This window comes from Macaca mulatta, chromosome 2 (assembly GCF_049350105.2).
Source record: "Macaca mulatta isolate MMU2019108-1 chromosome 2, T2T-MMU8v2.0, whole genome shotgun sequence".
Classification (NCBI taxonomy): Eukaryota; Metazoa; Chordata; class Mammalia; order Primates; family Cercopithecidae; genus Macaca; species Macaca mulatta.
This window is the reverse complement of record NC_133407.1, coordinates 51867133-51886548: the sequence shown is the minus strand read 5'-3', so window position 1 is coordinate 51886548 and position 19416 is coordinate 51867133. Positions and strand designations below refer to the sequence as shown.

The window sequence follows — 19416 nt, the reverse complement described above, 5'->3', positions numbered from 1 at the left end:
TCAATGTCCCTTGTATCATAGTCACTACAGATTAACATTTCACACACATGCCAGATTGTAACAGACTTAGCCCACTGGAATATTCTGAGCTTTGTTTATTTCCTTGTCCTTTCCCAAGGCCACAGGAATAATAAATCAGCAGCAGCCCATGACTTGGAGCCAGATAGACTCCAGTTCTAATTCAACCCCAGCTCTAATGCGCTGGGGGCTGGTGTGAATTACCTTCTCTGGGCAAAAGTTTCTTCAGCTTTTTTCAGCAGAAAGCTCTCAATTAGGGGTAGCTGCTGCTATTATCATGTTCATTATGGCAGAATACAGTTAAGAGCTCAGGTGATGTTTTCAACAAAATTAGGCACAGAAGAAAAATATAAATTGGGGCAATGGTAATTTCTCCTTGAAACTAGGCAGTGATAAAGTCATAGTTGTATAGCAACTAAAGCATCGTCTGATGTAGCAGGCCTCTGCTTATCATCGTATTTCCATTACACTTTTTCACTTTCTTTGCTCCAGATGACTCTTTTCACTAAATATCTGAAAAACCGTCTCTATGTTGCTTTTAACTGCTGACATTTCTCACATCAGGAAGCAGAGGAATCTGAGGTCTTTATTCAGATTATCTGAATTTTTGTACATTTGGATTGTGCTTAATTATTAGCAAACTAGATGTAGTAAGAGATGGTTTGATAAACAGTCCGTTCCTCCTCATTTCCTTCCACACAGCAAAACATCCCTCAATGGTAGTGATGATTGTCTTTCATGTTACAGATACAAAAGTGAACACTCACTCTAAGCATAACCATTTTTACTGAACAAGTAGGTGTTTTAGTTAAGCTTGGGGCCTAAATATTCCTTATAGCAATTTTCCTTGATAGCAAATCTGCTACTCACAGTCCCATGAAGCATTAAAATTCCTGTTGAGGTCAGTGCCGATGCATTTGGAGTTTTGGTTCTTGGAACGATTTCTTCTCCACATGCGGTTCTGCCAGATTGAATGATGTAAGTGTTTACACAAGATCAGTTTGCATTTTTCAATTTGATCATTTCAAATTCTCTCTGCAGGTGTCTGCAACTTTATTTGAAATCTATCTAGTTAACTTGAGGCCCTTTATTATAAAAAGAAAAAATATTGTTTTCTTATAATTTGTAATATTTTCAGAATCATGGTTTTTAATATTATATCCTTGGGCTTTGATGAAATAATTCAGTTAATTTTAAACACTGTTGTTTAGTTCTCAGTATTAGAAGATGACTAATGGTGTTCTGAAATTAACCATAATTTAAATTATAACTTCATTAGCTTTTTCACCATATATAGATTCAGATATAATGCAGGTCAAATTTTTACTGTTGGAGCATTATTTGCAGAAAATAACTTGATGTGACAGTGTCTGTCTGAGAGTTCTTATTTAGCAAAAGCAGGATAATAAAATGTACTGTGAAAAGACAAATGGGTATCCGTATCTCTCTTTTATTTCTTTTTTGATACAATGATTCTACCTCAAATTCTATTCAAAATTGATGAAATACAAAGGTTTTTGTTTTAAAATCAATTAATTGACTTTATTCTTAGCTAGTTATGCCATATCGTATAATGCAATCATACATTTCCTCTATAATTACTACTTTATTTCATTTTTCCACATAACTAGCTTCAGCAGCAAAAATTTTGTATTATTTCAAGGATACCTATGCAACCAAGAAATCATGCTTAATTTGAAACTGAGATTTAAAAAAATATAATTTTCTGAATTAACATTAACTAGTTACCTAAACCCTAAGCTGAATGCATAACAATGTGTATTAAAGCCAGTAAATAATATCTAAATGCATACAAGAGAGTAGAGAGCAGTACCTTTGTCCATGACCAAATATATCCATCAACATTGAACACAGGAAGAATGTAAAAATTCATTCGATCCAAAAGTTTGGTCATAATTTTGTTTCTCCCATAAGTTTTGGTTGCCTGTAGGAGGAGAAAAAAATTAAGCTATTGGTATGAAGTTTAGCTATTATGTGGAAAGCTGTGTTTATAATAGTAATAACTTGAATCACTTCCCAAGATCACATGCTTTCAAACATATTTTCCTTAAAATGAACAAAAATGAACAATCCATGTAGATTACAGGGGAAAAAAACCTAACTTATTTAGACTAATGACATTAATGGAAATGAACAGTCTTTAAAGGAGCATTTAATTATCGAGACCTGTAGTGTTCTAAAGGTAGCATGAGAGAGATGTTTCATAGAAAGATTGGAAGCCAAATGGAAAATTTGTAGTACTACTTATTTTTAATTGATTCTCTCACATCCTTTACGTAACTATATAGATTGAGTCTGTAAGCACAGGAATATGAAAAGATTGGAGAGAATTTGTGAGATAGTTATAAGCAGGATTAAATAAAAAAATTTGTATTAATAAAATATCCAAGAATTCAGAGATTGAACAACTTTTTTGTTTTTTTTTTCCATATCTGACTGAAATTTCTCGAATCACATGCACTTTCTGTAGCTACCTAAAATCTCTCTCACCACGCTTGGGAAGTCCCTTCCAGGTGTATCTGAACTGAAGACAAGAGATTTTTTGTAGACCTGTGATGTGCATTCCTTTATGTGTTGAGTAGGGGGAGCTCTTGGCCCTCATTTGGGAGAGCAAAAATAACTACAGGTTACTTCCTGGTGGATTCTTTTCTAGAAAAACTATCTATGCCCAGAAAACCATTGTTATACATATTTCACCAGTGCAATATGCAAAAGCTGACAGAAAGAGAAAATTAAAATATGATTAGGAGTCAAAATACATTGGCAATAGAGTGAAAGGAAATTGAATATATAAACTAGATGAACCTTTTAAAAAAGTGAATTATAGACCCGGTGTGGCGGCTCATGCCTGTTATCCCAGCACTTTGGGAGGCCGACGGGGGCGGATTACTTGAGATCAGGAGTTTGAGAACAGCCTTGCCAACATGGCAAAACCCCGTCTCTACTAAAAATACAAAAATTAGCTGGGCGTGGTGGCGCATGCCTGTAGTTCCAGCCACTTTGGAGGCTGAGGCAGTAGAATCGCTTGAACCCAGAAATTGGAGGTTGCAGTGAGCCGAGACTGCACCACTGCATTCCAGCCTGGGTGACAGAGTGAGACTCTGTCTCAAAAAAGAAAAAAAAAAAAGAGTGAGTTATTTTACACTCAGAAAGGAAACTTAAATATGAAAATTCCAAGTACATGTGTGACCAATGTATTATCTAAACAGGAATTAAAATTAAATATCTATGTTTTGAACTCACTGAACAAAGGTTACATTTGTAGGTTATGTGAAGTTTGTTTCAGATTTTCCACACTTGACTATAGGAAAAACTTTCATATGATAGCCCAAGAAAAGTTTGAGTTTCATAAACTCTTAGCTTGAGTTTAAGAATTATTTGAAGGGAAGGTGTCAATTTCATAAAAACTGTAATGATGAGTAAAATTCAGAGCATTTCTTCCCTGACCAGCACCAAGTGTGGGCTCTTCTAGCTCAGTGGAATTGCGTGTTTGGAAAGGATGTCGCCACTCAGTGAAGTGCTGGAAACTAGACAGTCAAAGGAGAATTGGGAGAGTCTTCTGATTCGCTTACCTGATAGACAAACCACTGGCAGAATGCTGGGGAGACCCATTCTCGTGCATGAATGCCACAATCCATAAAAATAGCCTTTCTTCTTTCATTCTTTTTTCCAATCTATTTAAAAATAAACTTGAGATATTGTTTTGAACAAATTCACACATTGATCCCTTCTTGACCAATAACTCATTCATATTCGCAAAGCAATTCTTTCCCCTGTCTATTGTTGAATGAGAACCATGTATGCACATATTGTTCTCAGAAGGGACTACGGGACATATCCTTAAATGTCTATCCATAATTCATAATCTATTACAATGTATATTTTTCAAAAAATTTTTCTAGTGTCAGGGCAGCTGGTAGGATTTTGAAAAAAAATTGTAGTCCATTGTTTTTATTTTATTACTAACATCCTGTGTTCTGAGAAATTGATTATAAAGTCACTTTTGTTTCTGCCATTTCCTTTTGCTTTTCTGGTTTTGTAAACTGGGGATATTTACCCTGGAGTGGAGAAGATCTTGTGTTGTGTTGAGTGGGGAAGGGAATTATTACTGGTTACTTGAATGGCTGCCGTTTTGAAGAGAGTGCAGATTTGTTTTGGGTGATTGGAGATAATGAATGAATGGGGATTCAGGATGTGGATGGGCTTCTCACTTGTTAAGTGGCTGCTTCAGGGAGCAGTATCTTTGGATGTGCAAAAATCCAGCAGCAACAGAATGGAAATTGTTGGCTCTGTTTTAGGGAACCCTCCAGCAATACAGGGTTGAAATGCCTAATATACTGTTCTACAGTCCTATGAGGCTATGATATTTAGATTCCTTTCATGACATTCATTCATCAGTTTCGCTGCATTTTAAGGGCTGAGTTTTTTATACCAGAGACATCACAGACTCTCGTAATAAAGCAGTGTGATGAAATATTTGTTTGGGTTTGTCCACTGTGCAATCTCTGAGAAATGTTTATCCAGACACTTTCTTGGTTCCACCAAAACCACCTGTCACTTCTATTCTTTAATGGATGTCTGGAGCTTAAATAGTCTTTCAGAGATAATATGTATTGTCTCAAAAATGACTCAGTTGTATTACAAAGTAACTTTTAAATTAATGTTTTTCAACAATAATAAGAACTAGTGGTTCTTGAATTATTTTTACCTTCAGGACATAGAGTGGATTATCTTCAACAGTAGATCCAATTTTAATACGGGAGACCATTTCAGGATGCTTATCCATCATCTTTTCAGTCCAAGCCACTATCTTAAGAGCAAAATCAATCTTGCAAAATTAGAATAAAAGAAAATAAAATGACAATAAATATTAAGGGTAGCTTAAAAAGTACAGGCATTTTATACTGTACCTTTTCCCAGTTGTTGTATTTTGCATAGCTGTGCCTGCCTGGGATATCTTCTTTAACATCAAACTGTTTCTCAATCTCTTCTTGTAAATCATGAATCAAGATTCTGTTTGACAGGGGAATGATAAAATACATGTTTTATCATGAGAAAGGAAAACACAGTTATCTTTCATTTGCAGAAAGCTTCTCTTCCTTCTCCTGTATCTTTAATCAAGTTTGCTCTGTTTCTTCATTATTCTCCTCTAGCTATCTCCTTTAGACATGTCATATGTCTGGCTTCTGATCTCCCCATTTATCTGGAGCTGTGCTGTCCAGTATGATAGTCTTTAGCCCCATGTGCCTACAGGACATGTGATGTGGGGCTTGTCCAAGAGTAGATTGCTGTATGTGTAAAATATATACCAGATTTTGAAGATAGTATAAAAATTATATAAATTATCTCACTAATAAGTTTTATATTGTATAGAATAAATATTTCAGATATATTGGGCTTAAAAAATGTATTGCTAAAGTTAATTTTACCTGTTGCTTTTTAATTTTTTAATGTGGCTACTAGAATTTTAAAATTATGCATGTGGCTCATATTGTACTGCTATAGTACTCCCCATCCTTCTCCAAAACACACACACATCTACGTCCACATAAACACAGGCAACAAGGGATACTTTCATGCACACATCTACAGACCATACCTTATAATTTCACACCTTGAGAGCTGGGAGAAACTTGAATAATAATGATAATTAAAATAGTAAGCAGGTACTTAGCACTTACCTTGTGCCAGGCATTGCTCTGACCTCCATATGTACATTACTAATACATTTAATCTTCATATGAGATTATTATGCTTATCTTCAGATGAGAAAAATGAGGTACAAAGTGTTGAAATAATGTGCCTATAGAGATGTATCTAGAAAATGGCTAACAAGATTTGGAGGGGTCGAAATAAGAGATGGGAAAAATCACTGGGAGACTGATGTTGAGGGTCAAGAGGCTTACACCTTATCTTCCTATTTTCTTTTTCTTTTCTTTTCTTTTTTTTTTTGAGATGGAGTTTTGCTCTTGTTGCCCAGGCTGGAGTGCAATGGGGTGATCTCGGCTCACCACAATCTCCACCTCCCAAGTTCAAGCGATTCTCCTGCTTTAGCCTCCCAAATAGCTGGGATTACAGGCGCGTACCACCACGCCGGTTAATTTTGTGTTTTTAGTAGAGATGGGGTTTATCCATGTTGGTCAGGCTGGTCTTGAACTCCTGACCTCAGGTGATCTGTCCACCTCAACCTCCTGAAGTGCTGGGATTACAGGCATGAGCCACTGCGCCCGGCCTCATCTTCCTATTTTCATCTCTTTCTGAGCCATCTCATGTCATCATTTTATGGAGTCCAATGGCTGTAATGGTCACCTGATGGTCACTCATACTTGAATCTCCAGGTATAGACTCTCCTCTGAACCCTAGGCTTACACATCCAACTGCCTACCTGATGTTTTCACTAGGATTCAGATATCCATATGTGTAATACAGGCCAGGTACAGCTTTATACACATTATTTAATTAACCTTGTCAGTATTATCACTTTACAGATGGGGAAGTTAGTACTCAGAAGGTTTTAAATATTCACAGTTTGTATGAGGTGGAGTTGGGAATTTGAATACAAACTGCCTCATTTCAAGATTTATTTTTTAAAAATGTCGTCTTCATCATATATGAAAGTATTTTATTTATTTTGTCTGGGGATTTTCTATTTGCTTCATTAATCTGTTTTCTTATGCCTTAATATAAACCAAATCATATTTAATTACAGTAAAATTTAATACTGGATAATGTATCTTTTTCTCCAAAAATTTAGAGTAATTTCACCTATTTTAAAGAAATATCTTGGCTGGGCATGATAGTTCACACCTGTAATCCCAGCACTTTGGGAAGCCGAGGCAGTGGGATCACATGAGGCTAGAAGTTTGAGACCAGCCTGGGCAACATGGTGAAATCCCGTCTCTACTAAAAATACAAAAGTTAGCCAGGTGTGGTAGCGGACACCTGTAGTCTCAGCTACTAGGGTGGCTGAGGCATAAGAATTGCTTGAACCCAGGAAGTGGAGGTTGCAGTGAGCGGAGATTGCGCCACTGCCCTCCAGCCTGGGTGACAGAGGAGACTCTGTCTCAAAAAAAAAAAAAAAAAAATCTTATCAGAATCATTTTAGGAATTCGAATTATCAGAAAAAATAGGATTTTGGATAGACATTAAATTATAAATATAAGAATTTTATAATTAATAACAGACATAATATAGTTGTATCTTTTTGATTCTTCAGTAAAATGTTATGTATTTTGATTGTCTCTCTCTCTCTCTCTATATATATATATTTTTTTTACCAGTTTTGCGAGTGACTTTTTTTCTCACTACATTTTTGAATTGGTTATTACAGTATTCATATATTAAAAAACCATTTACTTTGATTATACTTAGCTATTTTATTAGATTAAAAAACTATCTTTTTACTTTTAAGAATTTTAATTATGTCTTTAGGGTATTTTCTGTGTTATTTCTTCTGCCAGTATCTATACTTTCTAATTTTCTTAGTAACTTTCTTTTTTTCCTTGCTGTTTTGCATTGGAAAACTCTCTGAACTATGATAAATAATAGTAGCCATAGAGGGCATTCTTTTTTTTTTTTTTTTACAGGAAAACTTATCTTTCACCGTTAAGAAAGATGTTGAATGCCACTTTGAGATTAATATGGCAGTATCAATTTATATGATCAAATTATTGTCCATTGATGTATGGCTGCATTAAAACCTATTATTAGATTCCTTAATATGTTAAATATTATTTAACAGCTGTAGGAGATTTACAAATACCCTCACAAAAAGCCTTGTTTGTCTTATTTTAGATAGTGTTCTAAAAATCTTGTTTAACCTAGAAGGAATGCATTGGATCTAGGGAGAATGACGTGCTGAAAGCAAGCAGCGAGTGCACTGTTAACAGTAGGTGATAGCTGACAGCAAAAAGAAAAAAACAAAACAAAACAGAAACGTAAAAAAACTCCCTAGACAGAAGGACTTAGCAAACATGGGTTAGTGGTCTCATAGCACAGAATGAAAATTCATATTGATAATGATAATTATTTACCCAAAGGTAAACCATATTCAATATACTCTATTTTGCAGGGCAGAAAATTATCATTTATAATGGGAATGTTTCAATAAAAATGTTAAAGAAAGGATTTCTTGAAGTTGTACTTGCCTGAACAATTTTCTTATTTGGTTTATCTCATTTCTCATTGACTATATAAATAAAGGAATTACTCACCTCTTGGCAATGAAATGCACATGTATTTTTTTTTCTGCTGTTAGTGGTGAGTCCTGGATGCAGGAAAATGTCTATTTTAAAATATTCATTCTAGTCTTTGAGACAATATCATGTACTCTTTCCATCACCATAAATCTTATCAAATAAGCAAGCAGTGAGTGACCTGTGTTCAGCCTTCTTGGGTTCCAACCCCAGTTCGCCTACATAATACTAAATGTGATCTTGGGCGGCTTGGTTACCCTCTGAACCTCAGCTTTCCAACTTTTACAATTGCGGTGACCAGGCTTGTGGTGAGAATGAAATGAAGTAAAACCGAAGTGCTTGGTGGCCTCAGGCTCCCATTGAACTTCCGAATAATAGTGAAGTTGGGTCACAAAATCGACCACCATTTTATAGTCGTAACACGTTTTTAAAGCAGGTTTTGATGTTTGACTCTTTGATTTCTTCAATTTCTTACAATAATGAGCTATAATACTGACACTGCTGAGCTCCCCTCTACTTGTTGGTTTCTCCTTGCTGATTGACTGACTGATCTGAGTTCTGATGTGGAACGCAAATGCCGTATTCCCCTAATTAGAGTTTATTTAGCACATGGGACCAAGTACTGGTCATGAATATTGATTCCTATTAGCAGCACTGACAAGCACATCATTATGTACATTATGTATATTATATCTAACTCACTGTATGCTTTGCTTTTGACTTATGATGAATCTAGGATTTCTGAGAAAATAAACTTGTGGCAGCAATTTTGGAATCAGGTGGAGCATGTTGCACTGAAACTCACACGAAGCCTGGGAAGGTTTGAAATTATATTTTGGGTGATCATTACAGACATAATTAATTGCTTTAAGCTCTAAAGAGGGCACATGGCTTTTGCTCCACCTGCATTAATAGAAGTGGAGGAACCAGGCAGAAGAGAAATTTTATGGTCCCAGAGGTTGATTTGTAACATAAGGCAGTATTAATTAGTCACAGGAAGCTTGTATCTAAGAATATTTTTAGACTTACACGTGTCAGTTTAGCTCTTGTGATAACAATAGCAGCACACACACACACACACACACACACACACATATATGCACACAAAAAACAGGGTGAGTTGAAGTTCAATCTTTCCACAAATGATGCAGCTGCATGAGAACATCAGAAAGGTGCCAGGTTGTTGCTGATAGGGACTAGAAATTAAGGCTGGAAATTAAGAATTGGAGCCAGATGTTATTTTCACGAGCCCTTTCACTAACCAGCAGCCAGGCATAAACAAATGAAAACAAATTACTTTTTCTCAAATATTATTTTGTGCTCCAAAATTTGCTTAATTTGTTTAACAAAATTCCTAAATATAGGTGAAAGGATAAATAATTATCACTGGGGATTGAGTAATACAAATGGTTAATGTTTACTGAACCTTCCTTATGCGCCAGGCACTTTTCTTGGCACTGTATTTAGATTTTATCACTCAGCATGATTAACTGGGTACCATTATCAGCCCTTGTTTTTATGAAGGTTTGGCCAGTTTCCAAAATGGACACAACTGTTGAAATACAGAAGTTGGAATTTGAACCTGGAGGGTCTGACATCAGCACCCTAGCTGTGAGCCATTGGCAATAGTGCCTTCATCACCGGATGAAATCCTTGGGTATTGCCGTCAGACTCTAGTCTCCTTAGTCTTCGGAGGTTGGTGCACGGTTGGCCTAATCAACCAACACTCATGGAAGTCTGTGTCCCAAGATCAGGGAGCAAGTAAGAGGTTCAGAGAAGAGATGAGATAAATTTTACTTTGACAGTTTCAAGACTCCCATCCTTTGCTGCTTTTAGAAAGCAGCACAGAAGGACTGGAGAACTGTGGGCCAATGTATGTGACCATCATAGGCTCTGGGGTGTGTGTGTGTGTGTGTGTGTGTGTGTGTGTGCATGTGTATGCACTGGGGAAAGGTGTTTCAGGAAGGCAGAGTCACTGTCAGGGTGCCTTATAAATGGGACTGGATTCTCCTGATGCCCACATTACATCAGGATATGGTGCTATTCAAAAAGCATGGTTTTGGATTTCTATAAGATTCAATATCCTCCTGGTAACTCCCTAATTTGATTACCACACATCAAACTCTACACTTACTGACATGGATTTCCCAAGGTTTGAGGAATACTACTCATTTATTCACTGGGAGGAAAATGGAGCATCTGGTGATAGCCTCTAGTTATTCCCTGTTTCAGTATATGTGTGTGTATTCATAGAAGTAAAGGACTAGGCAGACAGAAACTTTATGATCCCAGTCAATCTTCATGAAACGCTTATGAAATAGGTTCCATTATTATTCCCATTTTATAGATGAGGTATGAGGTAAAGCAAAGTTTAATAAATTGCCAATGTTAAATACCTAATGCATGGCTTCAATGGGACTGGACCCAGATAGCCTTGCTTCAGAACCTGCTTTCCTACCTTCCACACTCCTTTTTGTCACATGACCAATTGTAACTTCAACATTTGTAGCATGTAGCATGTTGTAGTATAACATGCTTGTTATACTCTTAGGTAAGTAATATGTAAAAATGTGAAGCAGAAGAAAAAAATGAATGACTCATTAGAATGATTTGATTGAAACACTTGATAGGACTGTGTATATCCATGGAATATGAATTTGTATCTGACTGAACATTATTATTAGGCAGGTAGACATTAATATGAGGTGTTGATTATCACTGTGTTAGTTTGGCATAGATCTCTTTTGCATTTCTCACATAATCTTATATGGATCCTAGTAAGATTTTACTTAATTGTACCATTTGAGTTTTCTTATTATATTAATAGCTGTTTTCTGAGTTACCTTTCATTAACAACTCTTTATTTTCTAATTTTAACCTTTTATCAAAGAAAAGACAGTGTTAAAAATTGACTATCTAAAATGTAAACAATGTTAAAAACACTAGGATTTTTAACTGCTGAATCCAAGTATAGTGTCTTCCCCAGAGGCTCAGTCCAATGGACATGCTTTCCCTTCGATATTTGTTCTCCAGTCTGTTTGGGTTTGTTAGTATATCCATGTTGTTTGTTTTTTGAACTTGAACTTTTATGATTTTATAAATAAAAAAGGAAACAAGTATGTTACTTTAAAATAAAATCTGGCTTACTAACTTAATTTTCTAAAAATTAAAAAAAATCACACAGACACTTTAAACCAAATAGTGGTTGATATATACTATCTAATGAAGGGTGTCTAAGTAAATCATTGTGTCAAACCAGCCTCGGTTTAATTCAGCCTGGTGCCTGGATCCGACCAGATGTTTCTGTTCTTAGAACTCTTTTCTGTTCTTAGAACTCTTTTCTGTTACTGACTGACACCAAGCAATACATATAATTAATATGCAAATAAAATTATCTATATAATTAGTACTTGGAGACAAGATTTTAAATAGTTCTTGCCTGCACATATCAGTTTACATATTTATATTTCTGAGGGAGGTAACTAATTATGTGGCTTTCCCATAACTGTGACTGATTTGGGCCACTTTCTAGAATTCATGTTTTAATTTGATAAAACCAATTTTTATAGGTAATTTAACACTTTGGTTCTCGATGTAGATAGCAAGAAACTCCTTTGTCATAAGATAAAGTGAAAAACACACTAATTTGAAGATCTGGATTTAGACATCTAGTTGAATGAGAATCATTTCAGGCTAGCAGAGGCCTAGAGGACCAAAGGAGAAAAAAGGCTGATGTGAGCTATTTGATAAATTAGAAGGATGCTAGCTGCCTGCTTAGATGTCGTACAGTGATTTACTCCACTATCCATGCTCATGCCAAACAACTAGCTTTTCTAGATACATTTTCTACATTATAACTGCATTAGAGGGCTATTAAGGAAAACATAATACCTAATTCTTTACCTTGCTGTTCAAGCCAAATTATATAAAATTTGGCCACACCGCTACTTTATTTTAGCTTGGGCTGAGTGCTTTGTAAGAATTAGTTTATCATAGGAATCCAGACCAGGTCTATATTTTTGAGGTAAAGTGAAGAGTGTGATAATTTAGGCACATACACTAGAAAGTTGGCAATGAAGTGAGTGAATCAAGAGACACAGTAGGCTGGGCGTGGTGGCTCACGCCTGTAATCCCAGCACTTCGGGAGGCTGAGGTGGGCGGATCACAAGGTCAGGAGATCGAGACCATCCTGGCTAACACGGTAAAACCCCATCTTTACTAAAAATACAAAAAATTAGCCTGGCATGGTGGCAGGTGCCTGTAGTCCCAGTTAGTCGGGAGGCTGAGGCAGCAGAATGGTGTAAACCTGGGAGGCGGAGCTTGCAGTGAACCGAGATTGCGCCACTGCACTCTAGTCTGGGTGACAGAGTGAGACTCTGTCTCAAAAAAAAAAAAAAAAAAACAAAAAAAAAACAAAAAACACACAATAACCAGGGGTTATTTAAGATAGAGGGTTGATTTCTTTTAAATGAAAAAGTCAATGCATTATCTGAACCTTAATGTAAACAGATAATGTAATACAAATTTCTGCAGTCTTGTAGTTATATTTTCAAAGTGTCTAAGTTTAATGATGCAATTTATAAAAACACAGAGAAACCTATATCAGTATATTAATTTAAAAGAGTTAAAAGCTGGTATCAATTTTGAATTATGTATTTTCAATTTGTTAACTTTTACATTTGTACCACAACCTTCTTGAAACAGTAACAAAACCGAAAAAGTCATCAATAACCATCACAAATAATAGAATGTTACCTTTAAAGCCATGAATAAGAATGTTTTTTGCTTACTTGTCCTATGTATGTGATTTTTAAATTTCATTAGAGTTTATATTTATTTGAAATATTGTAGCAATATCATAAATACAATCAAGTTATGGTGAGCAGTAGTAAATCCTGCTCTGCAGTATAACATCACTGACATTAATAGGATCTTTCTTTATCTCAGCCAGAAGCAGATCTTTTGAGTTAAAGCACCAAGTCAGGTAATAGAGGTGTAAAATGACAAGTTCAAAAAAAAAAAAAAAAAATGAACTAGTGTTTAGATAATGAGGGTCTCAATAAACGGGAATCCTGGCATGACGTGGCCTGGGGAAGTTAAAATTGGACCTCTCTGTACATGAAACTATGAAATGTTTGAAAGTATAAAAGCACATTTTCTTTCTTTTCTTTCTTTTTTTTTTTTGAGATGGAGTCTAGCTGTGTCGCCCAGGCTGGAGTGCAGTGGCGCTATCTCGGCTCACTGCAACCTCTGCCTTCTGGGTTCAAGCGATTCTTCTGCCTCAGCCTCCCGAGTAGCTGAAACTACAGGCACATGCCACCATGCCCAGGTAATTTTTGTATTTTTAGTAGAGATGGGGTGTCACCATATTGGCCAGGCTGGTCTCTAACTCCTGACCTCATGATTTGCCTGCCTTGGCCTCACAAAGTGCTGGGATTACAGGCGTGAGCCAGCATGCCTGGCTGACACATTTTAATTTCTAAATTATGCATTGATTTATGATATTCATTGCTGGGCTCCCTTCTCGTTCACTGGCCAGGGCCCAGACTGTGCATGGCCCATGGCTGCTGCTCAATATATTCAAATTTTCTCTTATTTCTCCTTGGGGCCAGAATAACTCATTTCTGCATCTCTGGCTATTTGAGATTCCTTTCTCTTTGATTTAAACCTTATTCGACTGCTCTGCTTGTGCTTTCTCTGAGGAAGAAATTTTTCCGTAAAGAATTATTTATTGCTGTATTTCTGACATACCAATGGCTTTTTTTTTTGGTCTCCTTTTGTGTATCAGGGAAATTCAAATACATAAAAGGAGGCCAGTACCAGTAGCTCATGATCTGGGCCGATTACCTGTCAGTAGTGATGGCGTGTGGCTAACCCATTCATGCCTGCTCATGTGGGCTCTGTGCTTATGAGGGGCTGGTTTTGGAGATGGTAGATACAGGTAATTGTTATTATTATAGCTAACAGCAAATGTAAGGTAGATGTTGAACTGCCAAGTTTGATTCTATCACCTCTGTAAATAGGCTTCGATAATGTGTTTGGAAGTAGCTGTGATCTGTATCTTATAGAAAGAGCTTTTGTTTTTGGGGGCCCAATTAAACATAGTTCCATTGTAATACTTTCTTCTACTTCAAGACTCCCAAAGCTTTGAATATCCAACACATTTCAATATTTGCCAAGGACTTACTCATAGTGCATTTTATTTTGATCCAAGGCAGACTGGATGGCTTGGGATTCCTTCTCACTAACTCGGAAATCCACCGTCATATTAGCAGCTACGTGGTGGGTGGCACCTGGATACCAGAAGTCAAGCTGCAGAGATAAGCTCAATGTTAGTCAGAGTTTATTTGCTTACCCAACACATATTGATTAAGAAATGATCATGTCTCATACTCTGTGAAAGGAATTTGGGGCTCAGCATAGCTAAGATATAGACCTTTCTTTTAATAAGCTTATGGGATTTTTGCAAATATACTTAAGAACTGTTGAATATTAGGGAGGAGGAAAGAAACCTTCCTAGTGCCTGATCACTTTTTTTTTTTTTTTTTTTAGGACTTCAGGTCTATCAAGTTAAAAAGGATGGGCAGCTCTTTTGATTAATTTTTTTCTTCCACAATTTTGGGGTTGAATGGGATCACAATTCATCTAGCCACAGAATCTGGCTCTAATTGGAAATTTAAATTAAATATCTGGTTAGTTAGTCCTCAGAACCTGATGTCCCTATAAACTCTGGAAATCCTGAAAGTCTTGTATCCGACAGTTGGGATAGTCCCCCAGGAATGTCATTTTTCTAGCAATATGTCCTTGGGCAAGTTACTAGGATTCTTTAAATTTTAGTCCTCTCTCCTAAAATAATGGGGTAAATGAGAGTTCACTGGGAAGTGCTGTGAAGATTGTGAAATAGGTCTGAGATCTGGGGCATGAAGACATTTAACAGGTGCAGATTTTTTTTTTCCTTTCTCTTCCTCTAGCTGACAATCTCAAAAATTTGTATATGACCTCAGAAGTATAGCATTCAGATCAAAATAATTACGAGGCTGGGCATCGTGGCTCACGACTGTAATCCCAGCACTTTGGGAGGCTGAGGTGCGGATCACCTGAGGTCAGGAGTTCGAGACCAGCCTGATCAACATGGAGAAACCCCGTTTCTACTAAAAATGCAAAATTAGCCAGGCGTGGTGGCACATGCCTGTAATTCCAGCTACTTGGGAGGCTGACACAGGAGAATTGCTTGAATCTGGGAGGCGGAGGTTGCAGTGAGCTGAGATCTCGCCATTGCACTCCAGCCTGGGCAACAAGAGCAAAACTCCATCTCAAAAAACAACAAAAAACAAAACAAAAGCAAAAACAAAAACAAAAACAAACATTAAAAAGATTCCAGTTCTTGTGGTTCTTCAAAATCATACTCAATTGTGAAACTAAATGAAGTACAAGTCCCCAGCTTGGGAAATGTGAAGGCAAAGCTCAATTTCCACCCCTGCTTGTGCATGTGTCCAGGTCTGCCTGGCTGTTTCTTAGTTGAGACCCCCTCTACCTCTAGGTCAATCAAGTGACAATATGAGGCTGCTATGAACCAACCAATGTTTGTTTATTTTGATCAAAAAGTTACAGCATGAGTTGGACATATGAGAGATGTAGTGTGACGCAAAAGCAAGTTAGGCAGAGCCAACTTATCAAAATAGACATTTCTCTGTTCTAGCAGGGTAATGTGCCGCAGGAGCTTAGAGCTTAGTGAACTTTCATTTATTAAGCACAAGGCACAGAGCTGGGTGCCACAGTTGTAGAGACTAATAAGGGACTTTTGACATGTGAAAGGTTTGGTGTGGAACACAATCAGACGTGCATGTTTCTCACATGTTAACCAATGCCAGAGGAAGGATCTGGTGTTCCAGGAGCACAAGGAGCAGCCAAAACTGAGTCATGAGAGTTGATGAACAGAAGAGACTTCCTGCAGGAGACACTGCCTGAGTTGGATCTTGAGAAATAAGTAGGACTTACCCAGGTCAAAATGGAGAGAAACATATTCCTGAGAATGAGGAAAGGTGTACAGGGCCAAGGTGGGTGAGATTTTGGTGTTTATGGGGCTTGAAGGGTGCGGAAGAAGGTGGATGAGCAGGATATTGAAGAGGTTGGTAGTTTGGCCGATCATAAAAGGTTCTGAATGCTATACGAATACCAACAGAAACTGCTTCTGACCGGGCATGGTGGCTCACGCCTGTAATGCCAGCATTTTGGGAGGCCGAGGAGGGTGGATCACTTGAGGTCAGGAGTTTGAGACCAGCTGGGCGATGTGGCAAAACCCCATCTTCACTAAAAACACAAAAATTAGCTGGGAATGGTGGTGGGCACTTGTAATCCCAGCTAATAGGGAGGCTGAGGCAGGTGAATCACTTGAACCTGGGAGTCGGAGGCTGCAGAGATTGCACCACTGCACTCCAGCCTGGGTGACAGAGTGGAACTCTGTCTCAAAACAAAAACAAAAACAAACAAAAAACACTTCTGTGATGCTTAATACAGCAGGCCTGCTTCTGAGTGCTACCAAAACCTTATTTAGTCTTTGAAGCAACCCTAGGAAGTAGGTATGATTATTATCCTCCTCATTTTATAGAAGAAGAAATGGAGACCCAGAGATGTTGAGTAACTTGCCTAAGGCTACAGAGGTAGTGTAGAGCTTGGATTTGAATGTAAGCATTTGACTTTGAAGAAAATGCTTTTTCCATACTAGGCTGCTTCTCAGCAATGACCCTCAAATGGAGGAATGCAATTGTCAAGTTTTAGAGTGAGCAATCAGGTTGCAATGCAGAGTTGGCTTTGTGGGTGGCAAGACTAGAACCCTGATTGCTAGCTAAGGGACTATGGAAATTGTCCTTGCAAGAGGCAGAGTGAATATGAAGTTGGCAGTGGCAGTGGAATGGAGGGCAATGTGTGGATTTGAGAAATATTTGGGAGTTAGAATAGGCAGAGCCTTTGATTGATTTGTTGTAGAGATAAGAGTGTGTTCTACTGGAATAAATCCCCAGTCCAGTTCTGGGTTTAAATCTGATGTGTAATCTTGGTCATTTAATTTTTTGTCTTTGCACTTTAGCTCTTCTGTTTCAAATGAGTTACATTATAACCCTGACATCGAGAATCTGTTGGAGAATTTGAAATGACATATGTAAGGTGGCTTGCACAACGTATTTAGGAGCAGCTGAATACATGATAAAATTATTTTAGACTGTTAGATTTTAAAGGATTGATCTAACTTTAAAAGTCTTTTTTGAAAATGTACCTGCTCTTGGAAAGGGTCACATCTTGATATTTGCCAATGCCTCAACGTTTTTAGTTAGTACTCAAAGAGAAATTATGGCACCAGAGGAGATGAGGGTGGGAGTGGGGAGAATGGAGAGGGAATGGCACCAGTAGGCAAGAGAAAGATGCCCTGATAAGGAAGCTAAGAACAGCTCCTGATTTCACAGTTTTACTTGAAAAAACTTGGTGTTTGCAAAGTTTTTGGGAGGAAAAACAGAAGTGGTAGTCGTGGAAACCAAGACCAAAACCAGAACAGATGAAGTATTGGCCACTGGCTGAATTATCCAGATAGCTCCTGCTTTCCCCTTATGTTCAATAGTCTTTTGTAGTCCCGTGGGCATTAACAGTAAAATAAGAAGAAGCATATTTTAGAGAACAGTAAGAAAAGATAAAATATCCCTCTAAATGCTTACCTCATTGGTTTTGGCCAAGTCCTTTATGATGTCTGCTTGTTTTTCATCCTGGGGCTTCACGCGGAACACCTTCTCCCTTTACAAAGGCAAATGAAAAAAAAAACAAAAAACAGTGAACTGTAAGGAAACAACCTTTAGTTCTCTTCCCACACAGAGACTGGAACACAGGAAGTAAGATTTACCTGTCAAAGCGGACAGGAGCAATTGCAAGAGTGGTAGCAATCAAACCCATGGGCAGGATGAGCATCATGATTCTTCTTTGCCTGCCTTGAGACCCTCTGGCAGTTTTATGCATCAGCCCTTATCTTGATGAGCAGCTGATTTCCTCTTAGGGTTCTGTTGCACAAACTGTTCCCCTTCTTTGCCCACACTAGGTTTTTTTTTTTTTTTTTCTAGCTGGGGAGGGAAAAACGCTAACCCATCAAGCCCATGCTACTTATCTACCTTTTGCAATAGGAAATACCCATTTTACAGACACAGGATGGGAAGCAAATGCCTTTAGCAAATAACTTGGTCAAGGTAACAGAGAAAGTATGTTCACAGAGCTGGGGTTTAATAGTTCTGTCTGTTCTAAAATACTACTCTACCATTCTGCTTGAATTGAATGATAGAAGAAATCAGTTTTACAATTTGCACTTGGAGACTGAGATGAATTTGGGTATCTGGCCATAAAATCTTGGTGAGTGGTTTGTAATAATGTAAAATATATTTTTGAAGCTAGAATGTAAGTTGTGAAATTAAAAACATTTAAATTACAAAATATAAACGTACTAAAAATGCTGTAAGTACTATGGCAAACATTGAAGTGTTCACTGTTTAGATTTTACAACGATAACATTTTTGTTACATTTGTCCTGTACTTCTCTTGGTGAAGAAATAAACACTAAAGACCTAAAGCACTGCCCTAACTCTTTGTCCCTTCTCTTCGTTTTGTCCTCAGAGTCGGCCCTATTTCTAAGGCAACTTGAGGACTCCTTGAGAGGAAGAAAATATCAATACTGTAATGTTTATTAATTGGACACTGTCTTCAGAGCCTGGATGCTGTAATTGCCAAATAATGCCTTTTGAAAGTTGAATTAATGAAAGCCACCTATAGATCATTTAAAACCATCTCTGGAGGGATCTTTAGTCTTGAACATAACTTGATTAATTATGGGAGACTAATACCTTTACCTAGAATCATAGGTAACCTAAAAGAGTAAGTGGATTTATCTAATCAGATAACTTATTAGAATTTCCTTTTTGAAAACCACCTCTTCACATTGACAAATGTATAGCTGACTGTATATAAAACTTCTCTGAGTCATGACTGTGTATTATGAAAATAGTGCGGTTGGAGACACGCCCCTGTTGTATGTCCAGGAGCAGTAATTCCATTCTTCTCTGTCTGATGGGTGTGTGGTAGAACTCAAGACTTTTTTATTTCCCCAAATGGATTTTCCGGCTCCAGCCTTGCAGGTAAGGAAGAGGAGGGTTTT

General features: G+C 37.3%; 1 protein-coding gene across 2 annotated transcripts in view; it reads right to left on the bottom strand.

Annotated features, from left to right (window-relative positions):
- CPA3 (carboxypeptidase A3) overlaps positions 1-18263 on the bottom strand; it is a 32111-nt gene extending 13848 nt beyond the window's left edge. The window contains exons 1-8 of one of the 2 annotated variants that reach the window (XM_015131769.3): positions 18121-18263; positions 17939-18014; positions 14422-14546; positions 4950-5052; positions 4748-4867; positions 3612-3713; positions 1853-1963; positions 889-979 (exon numbers count right to left, since the gene is read on the bottom strand). In XM_015131769.3, coding sequence (XP_014987255.2) covers positions 889-979; positions 1853-1963; positions 3612-3713; positions 4748-4867; positions 4950-5052; positions 14422-14546; positions 17939-18014; positions 18121-18233 — 841 coding nt within the window. In that variant the 5' untranslated portion in view covers positions 18234-18263. The remainder of the gene's footprint in view (positions 1-888; positions 980-1852; positions 1964-3611; positions 3714-4747; positions 4868-4949; positions 5053-14421; positions 14547-17938; positions 18015-18120) is intronic. The other variant, XM_001110081.5, reaches the window with a different exon arrangement.
- Positions 18264-19416: the final 1153 nt, after the last annotated feature.